This window comes from Melozone crissalis, unplaced genomic scaffold (genome assembly GCF_028551555.1).
Source record: "Melozone crissalis strain CALT ecotype California unplaced genomic scaffold, PUWL_Pcris_2 ptg000008l_1, whole genome shotgun sequence".
Classification (NCBI taxonomy): domain Eukaryota; kingdom Metazoa; phylum Chordata; class Aves; order Passeriformes; family Passerellidae; genus Melozone; species Melozone crissalis.
This window is the reverse complement of record NW_026535786.1, coordinates 5,839,028-5,856,404: the sequence shown is the minus strand read 5'-3', so window position 1 is coordinate 5,856,404 and position 17,377 is coordinate 5,839,028. Positions and strand designations below refer to the sequence as shown.

The 17,377-nt window shown below is 38.1% G+C and overlaps 1 protein-coding gene across 1 annotated transcript in view; it reads left to right on the top strand.

The window, feature by feature from the left end:
- The window catches only part of TMEM135 (transmembrane protein 135), a 156,559-nt gene that overhangs the window by 130,182 nt on the left and 9,000 nt on the right, over window positions 1-17,377 (top strand). Inside the window, exons 7-10 of the mRNA XM_054269751.1 lie at window positions 7,907-7,948; window positions 9,205-9,351; window positions 11,491-11,560; window positions 15,390-15,557. Coding sequence (XP_054125726.1) covers window positions 7,907-7,948; window positions 9,205-9,351; window positions 11,491-11,560; window positions 15,390-15,557 — 427 coding nt within the window. The remainder of the gene's footprint in view (window positions 1-7,906; window positions 7,949-9,204; window positions 9,352-11,490; window positions 11,561-15,389; window positions 15,558-17,377) is intronic.

Below are 17,377 nucleotides of genomic sequence, written 5' to 3'. Positions count from 1 at the left end.
AGGCAAATACCACAGTGTTCATCTTGGAGATTTGGGTCAGTGGGTAAATCTGCAAGGGACAGTCATCATCACAAAGAAATAGAAGTTGAATTTCAAAAAACTTTGCAACATAGTCATTTAGTTTATGCGTAACAACCAGCTGATGTTGTCCTAATGCTTATGGCTAAATACTTGTAATAATCTTGATGATTTTGGCAGCATTCTGCATTATATGGAATTAAAAATATTTCTGAATAATAGGGTAAAGATCTCAATTCAAGTTAATGTATTGAAAACAACTCACTGATCTTCGCTCTTTATTCTAACTCAGCAATGGCCTGAGCACATTCAGAATGATTGCTAATTTCTTTAAAATAATTTTATAGCTTTTCATTTCATTATAAATTTATCTTGATGATATATGTTATTAAATGTCAGAGATAGGATTAATAAATGTAAAAATATAAATGGATTTTCTTCTTTTAATCACATTTTCCCCAAATTGAAACAAAGCAAACAGCCAAACCTTTCCCTCAAATCCAATTTTGGGATCATTTGGGAAAATCAAGTGTTGCATCCATTTCTCTTGAATGTGTGAATTAATCAATCAATGAGAGAGGTTTAGCTTGCTGAAATTTTGAATCATTTGCAAAGAACATTAAGTATGTTTACAAAAAACAGTTCCAGCAAATTTAGCCTCTTATTTTTTCTTTTCTTTTTCTTTTTTTCCATTTGCAAAGAACCATAAGAAAAAGCCAGAGGAAAATTTGGCAGTAGATAAATTTAGCACAAGTCTCCTTCTAAGATAGAATCACTGCAGGTGCCACTATTATTTAATAATGAGCAAAACCCGTTGTGGGTTTAAGGATTATTTGTTTTGTAATCCTGTAACAGCATGTCCCTTTAGTGACTGACTCATTGTTCTGACAACAATGAGATGGCATCAGTGCAGCCCTGGCTCCAGAGGTGGACGTGGCTTTGAACACGTGTCGAGGTACGTTTCTCTGTGTCCTCATGCCTCTGGAGACAATTTGACTTCCCATCTTCATGTCTCCAGGGGTTTTTTCCATTTCCTATTTTTGTTCTCTGCCTGATTTGGAGAGAGTGTTTGGGTTTTGCTTTAACAGAAGGTTGCTGTATTTTGTTAAAACACTTGTAAGAAAAAGGTTAAAATTGAATAGTGGAAAAAATACGTCACTTTGCAAAATTCAACAAATCAATTGAATTAAGCAGATAAATCCTTAACTTCATTGTTCAGTCAGCTTTTTTAATTGCTTAGAGAGCTTTATTTAGCTCTGAAGTCCTCAGCACAGGAAAGACATGTACCTGTTGGAGCAGGTTCAGAGGAGGCCACAAAGATGATCAGAGGGCTGGGACACCTTTCCTGTGACGAGCTGGATTGGGGTTGTTCAGCCTGGAGAAGAGAGGGCTGCTGGGAGACCTTAGAGCACCTTCCAGTATCTAAAGGGGATTTATGAGAAAGTTGGGGACAGACTTTTTAATAGAACCTGTTGTGACAGGGCAAGAATTGATGGTTTTAAACTAAAAGGGTAGAGTTAGACTGGATATAAGAAATAAATGTTTTATTATAAGGGTGGTGAGACACTGGCAGAAGTTTCCCAGGGAGGTGGTAGATGTCCCATCGCTGAAAACATTCAAAGCCAGCCTGAATGGGGCTCTGAGGAACCTGATCCAGTGGAGGGTGTCCTTACCCTTGGCAGGGGTGTTGGACTAGAGGATCTTTAAAGGTACCTTCACCCCATACTGTTCTATGGTTCTTCTATTGGCTTCTTCTATTAGCTGTGTGAGGCAGGGGCTTTGATTAAGGATTTTGGGATGGAAATGTGGCCATCTGAATGATTCAGTTGTGGCTCCTGAGCCCACAGTGCAGCATTGTTGGTACAAAAAGATATGGACCATCTTCATCCAGCTAAAATAACAAAATTTTTTTGTCATTTACAAGATCTTTTAAGAGAAATTTGACCCACTGAAATTGCAGTTACTTGCACATTTCAGAAAGTGCTAACCTCTGAAGAAATGAGAGTGTTGTAAGTAGTGGGATAATTAGCATCACTAGAAATCTGATTTCAATTTGACAATAACACAGAAAACTTGATTAACAATCAGATGTGAAGTTGATTGATAGCAGCTTTGGTTTACAACTCTGAATCCAGTATTGTAATTTAACTTCAATATGAACAGCTTTCTTTTTAATTGCAGTGTCACATTCTTCGCAGAATTGCAGTATTTTTGTTTTAAAATGTAATTCCCTGGATTTACATGAGAGCTTAATGGAACCATAGGTCACTGTTGACTACATGATTTGTCATTTCCATACATCTTTTCTTTCCAAGTATTGGAAATGATGCGTTCAACTTGGGTCAAGAAAAAAATAATGTACATCCTCCTTGGTGGTTATCTCGTCCTTCTCCTTGAATGTTGTCTCTATTTACTGTTTCTTTGTTAATTTACTTTTTTATAAAATATGATTTTATATTCACTGCATGTAATTTTTACAAAACCATGGCCTTTTCTAAAGATCGTTTTATTCTTCAGGCGCAACTAAAAGAAATGCCATGGATACGTTTTTTAGTGTTTTAGTTAAACATGCAGAAGTTAGCTATCTGATTTGGAAGCACAAGTTATGAGACTTCTGACTGAATTTTGATCCTGGTTACATTTGCACATTTAAAAGTTTGAAGTACAATTTTTATAAACTACAACTCCTCTGATTTCAGTTGTTTTTAATGGGATTTCTGACATGTTTTCCAAAAGCTGAATGTTTTCCATGGGGTAGAAGATTAGATTTTTGGCTTATAATTGCACTTTATATTTTTTTCACAGTTCTGGCTTGACTAGGTAAGAGCTGTGTGTAAAAATAGAAAGAAAATATATATGTTTAATCTATAAAAGCAGAAATTCAAACAAGAGATAATCTGGGTATATTTTTTTCCCATAGATTTACTTCTGGATTTCCTCATTGCAATTTTTCTTAAGAAAGAGAAATGAGCTTTCAAGAATAACATTTGAAGGGGGGGAAATGTGTAAGGGCAGCTCAACTTGTAGGAAGAAAGGGCAAAAGAGAAGATAGAAAAGGAAGAAGAGAAATAGATACAGAAGGCATCTCAGAAAAATGGCACCTGTTGCTGTTGACTTTTAACACTGGGGAGAGGATGAGGAATGAAATATTTAACATCATGGAGTCCAGCTGAAAAACAGAAGGAGGGAGATACAGTAACCTCTCTAAGCAACTTATAACAGAAAATGGATTATCCTCTAGAGATCAGCATAGGTCACAAAATACCATAGATAGCCTTTAATTCCTAAAAGCAAGGGATTTAATAGCCAGAGGTATAGCTGGCATGTTCAGACACAGTCACATTTCATCAGAATGATCTTCCCTTCTCCATAAAGAAGACACCTTAACATGGAAACGTGGTCCCCCTGACCAGTCCTCACAGGCAGAGGTGCTGCAGTAAAATGCTAACATATGTCCTGTGCTTGAAGTATTTCCTTCCCACGTGGCCATAATGAGAGCTCTGCATGTAGGAGTTTCTAATTTACTCTTACCCTAAAGGATACTGTAAGCACTGTGGGGATGTTGTTAAACATGGCATGTTGTTACTACTGTGAGCTGCTTTCTGCTTACCAGTTCCGTGGGTGAAAAGTGACGTTCCTTCAGAAGGTTTCTTGTGCACTGTATATTTAGAGGAAATCTTGAGAAGAGCTATGACAAGCTAATAAAAAATCCCAAAACAGACATACTAATAAAAACCCCCAAAATATAATTGCTGGCATCCAGGCTTGCAGTTCAGTGTGGGAATTTCTTCCCACAGGATGGAGGGAGAGTACAGTTAACTCATGTACAGCACCTCTATACATATACAAACATAATTACAGTTAGTTCATGTCTTGTTGGAAGTATAGTTTGTATCAAGCCTTGGCTCTATTCCACTTTTGCTGTTTTCTTTATGAAAAAATAAATGTGTGTGGCCATAAGTTAAATTTATCTTATAAATATGCACGATTAAAATCAACCCTATTTGCTCATGTGCCAGAATAGTCCCAGCAGGGGAATTTTGAGAATCCAAATTTATTGCTTTGGCTCCTTGATTCTTCTGCTCCTTTGGCTCCAACCAAACACAAGCTCTGGCCAAACAAAAGCTGGAACGGAGCAGAGCATTTCTGCTGTGTGATCAGGTCCATGGTGCCAGCAGGGACAGCTGGCAAAGTCACTGCCACTCTTGGCTTTGTACCAGGGACAGTCCCCATCTGATGGGAGAATGTAGCCAAATTATGCACCATTTAAATTACTGTTTGCTAGGCAGGAAACAGTGTTGCCCTCTGCAGAATGGGATTTGGTCCCTGGGACATTCAGGGTGGTGGGAAACATAGAGCAGTAGAATGTTTTGGTTTAGAAGGAACCTTAATGATTGTCATGGGCCGGGACACCTTCCACGAGATGGGGTTGTTCAAAGACCCATCCAGGCTGGCCTTGAACGCTGCCAGGGATGGGGCATCCACAGTTTTCCTGGGCAACCTGTGCCTCATCACCCTCAGAGTGAAGAGTTTCTTCCTAATACCTAATCGAAATCTGCCCCCTCAGTTTAAAGCCTGTCCTCCTTGTCCTATCACTAGATGCTCTTGCAGAAGGGTAGGTGAGCTACAGCAAGTCCCTCTGATGCCATACAACTCTGCAAGTTCAATAATACCCTATAAAACCCCTTACAATTCACTATTTAGATTTTTCTCCTCTCAGGGTGTCTGCAGTGCTGGGCACATGTGATGTATTGTGCTAGGTTCATTTGAAGCTTGAGTAGTTCGTGGGGGTCAGCAGCAGAGTGCAGGCTTTTTCACCCCTTGAGCAATGAAGCATTGAGTAAAAGTTATTATAACCAATTAGTGGTGGCATTATTATTACCAATTAGTGGCTGCATGAAGCAAATCATTACTCTAAGTTCAGTTATTAGCAGCCAGGTGTTTGCGAAACGTGCCATGTGCAGCCAGTGTTGTACCTCAGCAGTCACTGTTGAGGCCAGTCACTGAATTTGTCATGTCTCTGCAAGGGGGTTGTCACAATCTCCCCCCCAAAAATGTGTGCTTGAAGTCAGTGTGTAGGGCTTTTTTGGTTGCTGCCAGTGTTGTGTACCTAGTCAGTGAATAAAAAAGGTCATTTCAATCTCTAGACCAGCATTCTGAAACCTTAAATATAGTGAATTCATTATCCATAATGTAAAACAAAAAATTAGAATTACAGCTTTGTTGTTGGTTGCCTCTTCATTCGTAAGAGCAAAATGGCCATGCCAGAGAAGGGGAGTTACAGTACAAATTACTCTTGACTGCAAGTATTGTTTCTCTTGGACTCCTGTTTATAAAACTCTTAATAAACAATTTTCCCACACACCCATTAGTTTTGCAGAATGGTTTTACAGGGGACAGTTTAGACAGCAAGCAACACTAATTATATTTTATTTAAAAGCTTAATTGCACTTTTTACTTTTTTAAAATTAAATAGGAAGTTAAGGAGGAAAAAATTCTAATTGTGTCTTTAGTGTCACTTCCTTACTGAACTACATATTTAACTTTGATGTATTTTTCAGGGAGATTCATAGCTGTAGATCCAAATAAACAAAACAACAAAAAAAAAAAAAAAAAAAGAAAAGTAAGCATAGCTAATAAATTCCAATACACTAAATACTTTCTGAATAGAATTGACTTTTTTTGTGTAATTAGAATAGGCATTAGAAATATTTTTTGTTTCTTGGAGGAAGAAATTAGGGGGTTGGAGTGCTGTTTTCTCTTTTGGTGGTTCAGATGTCTTCTGATTTACAATATTAATGAAGAAAGGATTTGACATTTTCTTTGAGGTCAGTTTAAAGGAAATGAGTTGTAGGATAGCATCCATCAGGGTGCTTCAAGCACAGCTGGGCAGGGACATCTGGTGGTGCAGTAAAGGAATCATTGAACACTTGCAACTGGAAGTGAGTTACATTGGAATAGTTAAGGAGAAAACATAATTATGACCATACTGTGATTACTTTTCTGTTCTGATATTATTCTAGAAACACTTATGTGCATGTTTAGATTGCAGTTTGTGTATGGTTTTAATTTACTGGAAAAGTAGAAACTAAAGCCCTATTCATGAGCTGGCAGCTTGCAGGCATAAAGTGTTGGACACCCTTCACTCAAAGGGCATTTAACTTACAGTCAGCTGCAGGTTTAAAATCGAAGTTAGGAAACTGGACTGTGGTACTGTGGATGAAGTGGGGTATATATTAAACCTGTGCATTTGGACTCTGGACTTCTGCCAGTGATTCACTGTGTTCTCTGGGCTAAGCTGATTTTTTCAGTCCATCATTTAGTTTTCAACCCATCTTTGAGTCCATCATTCTGTAAAAGTGCTGTAATAGTGTTTCAGCTTCTGAATTGTATATATGTTTAAAGAATCACAATTAAAATTATTACATGTCTTTGGTTTCAAAGTTCTATGTTAGATGAAGATACAATGAGAAATTTTATTTTTATGTATTTACCTTGAACCCCTATACATCATAAATATGTGACCAGTATTTTAACTGCAGTCATCTTAAAAGACAAACTCTTTGCAATGATTTTTTTGGTGCTGTGTGTAACTGTGTTCATGCTGACAAAACCAAGTCCTTGGAAGCATATGTATTGAAGGTTGTAACCTTGGAAAGAATTTGGAAAGGAGTGTTTAGTGCTGTGATGTCTTACCAGCTCTGCACCAGGCACTCCCCTGCCAGGACAAAGCAAAACTTTCTTTGTTTGTGAACATCTTTGATTTGATGTTTTTCCTGCTGTTTGGGTGTATCCAACCATTGGTAGTACATGTTGGCCCATGCATGGAATCTTTTGGGAGATGGTGTCACCTGCTCTTGAAGGGTGTGTGGGCACTTCCAGGGAAAATGTGGTCTCTGCAGGTGGAAGGCAAAGGGTTGTCATCAGCTGCTTCTTTTCACGAAGCTTATGTAACTGCTCTCCTGCCTTCCCTTAGAGTAGGTATGCTCTTGAAATGGTGGTGCTGCTAAGTTACTAGTTTGTGCTTTGTGTACTGTGTCAGGAATGCATTTTTACCATCATGTATTCCCCATACTATTCTACAAAAAGAAAAGGAGAGAAAACACAAATATCTCCTCTCTCCTATGCTATCAACATGGTTTTTCAGGAGGAATCAGTAGCAGCTGCAAGCTACAGCTCCTTTCATTGTATCCTGGACAGAAAAAAAAGTCAATAACCCAAAGCTTCCACAGCCAAATATGGGCTCCTTGCTGTGGTCGTTCTTCAAAAAAAGAACCCTATAGTTGGTAAGAACAGATATATATTATATATATGTACATACTATCAAGATCAGATTCACAGCAACCACTGACTGTATAATTAAAAAACTGGGACTTTCAGATTAAGAGTCTTCTTAAAGTAAGAAGCTGCAGAGATCAGCACTTTGCAAAGTACAACAGTTTATCTCAAAGTCAGAGAAATTCCCTGCAGCTTTTCACAAGAAGGGTGGGTGTTTTCATTGAGATCCAACCCTCCTTTCTCTCCTTGCAGTAAAACATCTGTTTTGTTAAACTCATCATGACTACTTTTCCATAAAGCAACAGTTCTTTGTCATCTTGCATTGTTGCCCTAGTGGTTCTGTTACCATCCTTTAAAAACTTCTCCACTCTTGGTTTGGATAAAAAAGAGAAGCACTGGCATTTGATGCTGTGTCCTTTGTTTCAGAGATGTCCCAAGGCTGTGGTGACAACTGGGAATCAAGGATAACCACAGAGTTGTTGCAAACGTGCTGTTTTTTGTTAATGAAAAGCTGGTGTTCCTCCACAGCCCTTCTATGCCATACGTAATCTGTAACACTTTATATTGCCAGCAGCCCATTATAGAGAAATCTTTTGGTTTTGTCTTTCAGGTGCAAAGATGGCTTGAAAGGATTTACATACTCTGCATTAAAGTAAGTAAAGTTTCTGTGACTATGTAAGATAAGATTTTGAGGAATGATGCACAGTGGCAGCTGCATTGTAAGAAAAGATTATTCCTAAGAAAAATCATGCTGCTCTAAAATTTGTCCAACTTTTGGGTATACAACATATTTTGAAGAAAGCATAATCATAGAATTGTTTGGGTTAGAAAAGACTTCTATGATCATCCAGTCCAACTTTAACCAAACACTGCCAGGTCCACCACTAAACCATGTCCCCAAATGCCACATCCACATGTCTTTTAAATACCTCCAGGGACAGTGGCTCCATCACTTCCTTGGCAGTCTGTTCCAGTGCTGGACAATTGTTTCAGTGAAGAAATTTTTCTAATATCCAATCTAAACCTCCTCTGGTGTAGCTTGAGGCAGTTTCCTCTTTGTGTGCTAGCAAGAGAGAAATCCGTTCATACTTGTGACTGTTATTAAAGGAAACTCAGGCATATGATTGCATGTTTTGGAAGGAGCACTTATCTTCTGTCTTTCTAAAACTGGAATTCATGATAAGCCATATTTTTCTGGAAGCAAATGGCTGCTGTGTTTTTACCTGGATCTTATTTGCTGCATTACATAATGACAAAGTTTTTACGTCTTCTTTACCCTTGGCTAGACTGGCAAGACTGCCAAGGTACAGTGTAACTTGGATTATAGTGCATGGTTTTAGGAAACATTTTGCCATTGTGTCCTCCTTTGCCATTGATATGCAGTAATTCTACATCTAAGATGAGCTAATATATTGACAATATCAGCTTCAGGGTGAAGAAAAGAATGCTGAAGATGACGCCAAGCAAAACAAACTTGGTGATTTAAGTGGGAGCAAAAACATTTTGAAGATTCTGCAAAATTGATATTTTATAAAAATATTGTAGTGATTATCAACCTTTATGCAATCCCATTTTGCTGGAGAGAATTGAGATATTTCAAGTGCTTTTTTATATTCCTACTTAGTGCTCTTCCTTTGTCTGAGAGGCGGACTTCCCTGTTAATGTTTTTGGTTTTAATTTTAAAAAATTCCCAGCATCAATTGTGTCCTCTAGCTGAAGCATGTCTTTAAATATATGGATTGATCTTCTCAAGGAAAGAAGTATGAGGTTTGGCAGCTGTATAAGATGGGTTTTTACAGACCTGGGAGTAACTTCAGTCTGATCTAAGACTGAGAGGCTTATACAGGACTTCATGTATTTCTTTGAGTTATGTAATTGCTTTGGTTCTGTTTTGCTTTTTTCTTTCAGGTTCATTGTAGGGAAAGAAGAAATCCCCACCCATTCTTTTTCACCTGAAGCAGCGTTTTCAAAAACAGATAGAAAAATCAAGCATAGTGAAAAAGTATCACAGCCAATGAACATACTGGCACTAACAAAAAAGCTCATGGACAAAGTGTGAGTAAAAAAACCCAAAAGAAAAAAAAAATTGAATCATTGTTATGTAGAGCACTTTAATGTCTGTTATGTTGTATTTGACAATTTTTTGTAATGCCTCTGCTTTACATTTCAGCGTTTTTCTATTTCATTTTTACTAGGTAGTTAATAGTGGCAGATGATGAACTCTGGTGAAAGCAAAACTTGAAGAACTGTATGACCTTGCAACATGCAGTTGTCTAACAAGGGAGAGCAAATTCAGCCCATGACGACTGCAGGATGGTGTTGCTTTTTCTGCAGTTTTCAGCAAAATCAGTTCATGGCATAGTTCTGCTGGAATGTGTGGTACTATGAAGGAGAAAAAGTACACAGCAGCAGATCTTACTTATGTCACCATAAGTGACTGTAACATAGTCTTTTGGGGGACCTACATCCCTGTTTTGCATAAAGGAGAACTACCTAAAAGAGGATTGGTGGCACGTGGGCTGCCTCTGCTGTCTGGAGATAGGAAATTGCAAAGCAAAGAGTCTAAAACTGTTTTACACGAGGTGGGATCTAGACATGTGAAGTTAGGTAAGGTGGGTGTCCCCCTATCTACAGGATCCAATTCACTGTCTTTTATGAGCTTAAAGAAGGGAGAGCAGTGAGCTTTTCAGTCTGATATGTTGAGACTGAACATATGACTTACTTCTGCTATGACTGATTGCTCTGCTTCAGGCACACTGGATACCACAGGGAGTCATTCATTTACAGGGAAGATGGAGTAAAAAATGGGTTGGGGGTATATTCACGTGACACCTATGAATCTTCACTTCTGCTGACCTCTTCCAGAGCAGTTTTATGACCAAATCTCTGCCTGCTCTCATGCAGGAGGGAGTCCTCCATGTGCATTGTGTACTCAAAGTAGTGGCTTATTTTACTTGCTCAGATGATGAACAAACATGAATTGATCCCCATCACATGGTGACTTCCTATGATTTGCTGTGGGTTTTAGTTGAAGAAGATGAGGGAAGTCATCAGTGGTTTTTCAGGCATGCTGTACTAGACAGCAAAAGACCTACAAGGAAAAGACATCTCCAGCCATAATCAAATGCTTTAACCTGAATTACTTATGCCTGTTTTGTCTTAAATATCCGTGACTCAGTTTGCTAGAGATAGTTCATTGCTCTTCTGTTGTTGGTTAAATACAAGGATTGAAGATGGAGAACAATTTTTTTAGGGTTTTGAAACTCCCAGCTCAGACATTCAGCAAACTTTCAATATGGAGTTTTTATGCTCCCACTGGTTTCTCTTCCATATGGTTCTTTTCAATATAATTGAGTCTAAATGCCTGTAACCTGAGCACATTCTTATTACAATTTTGCTACATAAACTGACCTCACAGATGATTTATGGCCATTAGACTTTATAGTACACGATTCAAAACTTCCAAGATATTTGACATAGTATATAAGTTGTGTAATTTATTTTACATTAAATCTTAAATACTTGGATATAGCAAAATATAATGTTCAGACCCAGTATGAATTACTTATTTTAATTCTACATAATGCAGGGCTAGAAACTGTACAATCCACATATCCCACCAGCCCAAGCCAGTCTGTTTTAAACACTCAAGGTCAAATTCTCAGTCCAAAGGAAGAGCTACATAAAAATCTACACTGCAGAAGAAATAGTCCAAAAGTGAGAGACTTGTAATTGAGAGAAGTCTCACAGGGTGTGCATTAGTATGATCTGTATTGCCTTTCAGTGACCCTTACAGTGGTGTGAAAGATGAAAGGGCACAGACAACAGATGCTTGCTCAAATATCCTTCCAGAACCATGGAGCAGAGACAAACCAGGAGAGGTCACATCACTTCTCCTTGTTGATCATGGCAGAAAATTTGTTCTTTAATTTAGCATTTTATGTGTAGCATGGCAAGAGGTTGGATCCAAATAAGTGTGCAGACACATTTTCTTGGTGTACAACTAAAGTATTGTTAGTTTTTATTGTCCTTTTATGGCATCATAAAAGTTCACAGTGCCCTTCAGTGGATAATGGGGAGAATGAGTGCTGGGCAAATAGCACTTTATGTATTTTTAGGCAAGAAAAATTTATGAAGTCTCCTGTTGCTGAAAACAGCTACGAGTTCATACGTGTTTCATTATGCTTTTTGCAGGTGCAAACATGGCCCAAGGCATAGATGCTGTAAACACTATGGAGATAATTGCATCTCATACTGTATTAAAGTAAGTGCAGAAAATGTTGGATTGACAAACTCTGGCAAAGAAGGGGTAAAAGTCAGGAAAAGCATATGCTTAGGAAGTGAGCAATGAGCCTGTTACTCATTCTTTTCTATTGAAAATGTGACAAGCCAGAAAACAGATTTTCTCAATTTAGGACGGGGCGGTGGTGGGGTTAAAGTTCTCTGGTCTTTCAGATTAGCTGTAGTGAATGAGTAACATAAAATGTGTGGGAAAAAACAGCCTAGCAAGCAAGGAACTTGTTTAACTATGTGATGCACTTCACGGCTGCGCCCACTTGTGAGTCCCCCTAAATAAAGCACCTGGAATGTGCTGCTGTGGCAGGCAGCCCCGGTCCCCGTGCAGCTGCACGGCTCTGGAACGTCGCTGCTGGGCACTGGGTGCACCCCTTCAGTCGTTTATTTTAAGGGCTTGGGGTAATGAGAGATTGGTCACAGTTGCTACGCCCAGGAAGGGCTGTTTATCTCTGGTGGTATAATTCATCCTCCATTATTAATGTGATCAGTGCATTTTTTTCAGAGAGTTGCTGTGCAGAAATTTGTTTTAGCTGGCATTGGGTTGGCACAGGTGGTACCACCTGCTATGCCTGTTTTGGGAGTTGGTAAGGCTCCAGAAGATCCCAATCCCTTAACAGTTGACCTGGTTTTATATATGGAGCAGCAAAAATGTGTTTGAGTATCTTCAGATGCTTTTAATGCATATTACTTTAAAAGATAACTTTTAAAAAGGTTTAAAGGAACCCAAGGATGGGGAGGAAGGTGGATATTCAGGAATACACATCCTTTTCACTTATTGATTCAGCATAATTTTGTTTTGTTTTATATATCCTTAAATAGAATGAGGGAAGGAAAAAACCTAACTGATAATAAAGCTGAGTAAAGACTTGACCTGACAAAGAGTAAATTTTAAAAATAAATTTTTATAAGGCTGTTCTCTCTTTAGAGAAGACAGTTGAGCATTTGAAATTTATTTCATTCTTGAACCTGTCCTCTAGTATTTTGGTGTAAATTATTCTTGACTACAATAACCTAGTGAGGAAGATATAGCTCAAGTGGCAGTCGGGTCCTCTAATTTCCTGACTGTTCTGTGACTTTTTATTTAAATTAAAACATGAGTGGAAAAAAAATTATGTATTTATATTTTTAAAGATCCAAAATTCTCAAAGTTCAGTTCTGTGACTGTTCCTGGAGTTGATCAGTAACAACTGTCAGCTGACATGATTTGAGCATGTTTTTACAATTCCTTTTCTGTAATGGAGCTGTCAAACCTGATAACGATGTGATGAGCTGCTTATTGCCAAAACTTCCCCTCAGTTTTCCCTTGCCCTTGAACAAGTTTTCTTCTCATTAATACATCTGTGCTTTAACTGCCATTTGCATGCTCTTCTTCTCCTGCTTCACATTTAAATGCACATTAGCTCATTGACAGCCTCATGGCTTTTAAATGTTGTAACATTCAGTAGTGCCATATCACCTGAGTTCATTGACTTCCCTTCAAACTTTAAATACTTGAAATGCTTTGTTCTTGTAAGTGTCTGAAAAGAGCTGTGACAGAAGCAGTGGAACAATACTTTTCCTCTCTAGGATTTTGCTTGTTGACAGTGAGGAGCCATTAGCCACAGTAGAAGTCCAGTTGTCTGTTTCTTCTGCTGGTGCTGCAGACAGGACCAGATAACTCTCCAAATTCACTGGTGACTAAGGTGGCCTCAAAGAAGGTTGTAGGATCATACAATGGTTTGAGTTGGAAGGGACCTTAAAGCATTCCAGCCCCCCTGCTATGGGCAAGGACACCTTCCACTGCACCAGGTTACTCAAAGCCCCTTCCAACCTGAGCTTGAGCAGTTCCAGGAATGGGATATCCCTGACTTCTCTGAGATTATTTTCTATGATAGTAGTCTCAAAGTTCTGTCTCTTGAAGGAACGTGGGGTACTATATACCCGGAATAAACATTGAATATCTTAATTAATTGATTTTAACTATCTTAACTAATTCCTCATATATTGCAACAGGTTGACTGAATTTATGGTATGTTTCTGAACTCTGTTTATATGCACATGTACTTTTCTGAATTTGAGTTGTAGCAAGTATCTTGAATGTATTAAGAAATTTGTTTCTTAAAAGCAGAAAGGTTTATTCAAAAAATTCTGGAGATATGTCATTACACTGTGCTACCAATTCTGGCTGATCTGAGCTCCAACTCAAAATCTCTGTGGAGAAATGGCTCTTAGAGTTTTCTTTGCTCACTTGTGTTTATTACAGTGCCCTGCATATGCTCTGCTGTGTACTACATCCATTCTTATTGGATGTCTTTTTATGGAAGATAAAGGTTACAATACTGTACATGGATTATAAGATTTAATGCTTCCTGTGACAGTGAAAAAACACCTATTGGTGTGATATGATTCCACCTGGTTGTAGTAATGAGCTAAATAGAGAGATTTTGCACAATACTTGGTATTTCATGGGCATCAACCCTAAACCTCAGTCCTGTGGTTCAGCGCTTCTAATTTGGCTACTAATAGGAATAAAATCAGGGATGTGTTTGAGTGTTTAACCAGTTGTAATTTAAATGTTTCTTCACCCCACTGAAGTCACCTTTGCTTGGTAAAAACATCAAACACACCATTCTGTTGTTTCTTGTTTTGGACTTTGTTCCTCACAAAGGTTTAGGACATTTTCTTATTTTTTTATAATGGCATTAAGGAATGGAATTTTTTCAATCAAAAAAATGCTGTTGTATCATTGGATGATTTTATTATTTTCTTCCACTTGATTCTCATAAACGACTTCTTGAGTAGCAGGAAGAGTAATTGCTTCAGGAAGAGTTTATTACTGGATGTTTAACCACAATAAAATTTTATGATCTTTATGATGCATTATAAAGTTCTTTAGGAGGCAAAAATGGTTTGAGTTTCTGAGTCTGAAAGGTTGCTCAGTCAAACCCTCTCCCAGATTTCCTTGTCACTGGAATTGTGTCCCTGTAATTGAATAAGGTGCCTGCCTTATTTGCAGGTGAGTGCAGAAATAGTTTTCACATAAAGAATCTTCCAGACAAAAACTGGGTAAAATTTATTCAGAATTATTTAAAAAGGTTCACCTTAGGGTAAGAATAATGGTAGGAAGTTTGAAGGAAGTTAGAAGAAACTGGGGAGAATAATTTGGAAAAAAAATTGAGTGTGGTTCCCATTTTATCCCTTCTCAGTAGCTCTGCATATGAAGTCCCTTCCAGTTTCTCCCTTTCTCTTGCTGCAGGCATCCTACAACCTCATGTTTGGCTGAGGAAAGGTCCATGAGCATGTGCCAAGCCACCAGGGTTAACTTCTAATTCTCACACTTTCTGAAATTTATTTTTGGTGGACTTTTTCCTCCTTACTGTTTTCTTGAGACATTTGAGTACAGAAGTGTTCATTTTTTTCCACTGCATTGCTTTCCTCTATAATCCTCTATAAACCAATTTGTGGTTAAAAGCTGGTCAGTAACCTACAAATGAAGTCATCAGGATTATTTCAAAGGACAGAATTTTGGAGTAGAATAGAAGGCTTTTTCTTGAGACCTTTCAGAAATTCACAGAAATTAAAGAAGAGTCAATTGTCTCTGATTTTACTGCATTTGCTATTTTACAGGGTAACTGGGAAAAAGAAGACTCTTGAGTTTGAAGGTGGGGGTAGAATACATTTATGTGTTTTACATATTGCCTTCAGAGTGGGTTTTAAGCTATTTGATGTCAAAAATAAAACCTTCTGTAGAAGCTTTGGCTTTTTCTTTTCCAGAATTTGTGGTTTCTTACCCCAAGATCTCTATTTCTTTTCTCTAGGGCTTCATTAGGATGTTTAGCATTGGTTACCTGATCCAGTGTTGCCTTCGGATTCCTTCCACCTTCCGGCATCTGCTTACGCAGCCATCACGGCTACTTTCCCTCTTCTACAACAAGGAAAATTTCCAGCTTGGAGCTTTTCTGGGATCTTTTGTCAGTATATACAAAGTAAGTTTATAGCATACAGAAATGACAAATGCTCTGGGTTTTATTTCACTTTTCAGAATATCGCGAAGAGCTAAAAACTCAAGCTGTTTAATGGTACTGGTGCTGTTTCCTACAGCATGTTACTGACAAATTTTATACTATTGCAGTAATCAAATTGTAAATAGAAAGCTGTTCTTCCATTCTGTGTGTTTTTTCTGTAATTGCTAAATAAACCTGATGGATTTTGCAGCTTTATTTCAAGATCAGGAGATAGAGAGTACTTCAGAGAAAGTGGAATTCAGATTTCAGAGGGATTTGCTTCTACACAAAAGCATTTTCATGCAGGCACAAGTAGTGACTGCAGTAGCATCTGTGTTGCCAGAGAGAAGCCATGTGCAGATTTTGTTGGATCACATATCTGAAATTCTTACTTGACACTGAATAGCAGGAGACTGGAGAACATACAGCATGTAGCTGAGGAGATATTGCACTTACTGCTTGGAAGTGTATCCTTTCTACCCCATTATAAGATGACAGATTGTGAACTGATCTGCATTCATACAGCATTGTTGGAATTAATCAAATAATGTTTATTTATGCCAAAAGAGAATGAGGCAAAGCACCTGCCCTAATGCAGAATAGCACTTCAGCACAGTGCAGTGCTGAAGTGTCTTTTGCACTTTTGTTTTCTTCATCACATGGCATTTTTCACCTGCCACTTTATTTGTTCTTCAAATTTAAGATCATGCTGTATTATTTCAGGTTAAATGTTATTTACCTAAAAATAAAAAAAGAGGTCTTAAACGTAAGTAAAACAGCACTTCACTTGATTGGTAATTAAATTGAGACAATAATTTGTAGGTTACAGAGTCTAAATTTTTTGATAGCAAAGTGCAAATGAGCTGTTCAGAGTTTACTTGAAAATTAATTTTTTTCTTAAACTTTAAGAAAAAAGCCTTTAGAGAAGAAAAGAAATTAAATTGCAAAAGCTAAAATGATTTTGATGTGTTTAAAAGCTTCAATTGAGAAATGTAATTCAGCCCAGTGGATACTCATAAGATGACATATTCTGACCTTTATTTACTATTTTTAAAGTATGTACTCAGCACTGGTGAGGCCACACCTTGTGTCCTGTGTTCATTTCTGGGCCCCTCAGTACAAGAAGGACATTGAGGGGCTGGAGTGTGTCCAGAGAAGGGCAGTGGAGCTGGGGAAGGGTCTGGAGCACAAAACTGGTGAGGAACAGCTGAGGGAGCTGGGGGTGTTTAGCCTGGAGAAAAGGAGGATCAGGGGTGACCTTATCACTCTCTACAGCTGCCTGGAAGGAGACTGCAGCCTGGTGTAGGTCAGTCTCTTCTCCCAAGTAGCAAGGGACAGGACAAGAGGAATTGGCCTCGAGTTGCCCACGGGAGGTTTAGATTCGATAGTAGGAAATCCTCCTTCACTTAAAGGGTTGTCAGGCACTGCAACAGGATGTCCAGGGAAGTGGTGGAATTACCATCTGTGGAAGTGTTCAAAAGGTGTGTGGATTTGGCACTTGGGGATGTGGATTAGTGGTGGACTTGGTGGACACTAGGTTTGAATTGATCTTAAATGCCCTTTCCAGGCTAAATGATTCTCCAATTCTATGATCTACTATATGTTATTGTTTGCATTTCATAACTTACACAAATTTGGGTTGCATTTTATTTTTCTTTCAGTCTAAATAGGCAAATAGGGCAGAAAAAATTCTAGTTTTCTAATTTTCTAAAAATTCCAACTCAAAAAAATTGGACCATGGAAAAAAAAATTAAATGCTTGGTGTGTTTTGGATCCAAGGGATATGCAGTTCTACTTTTTTA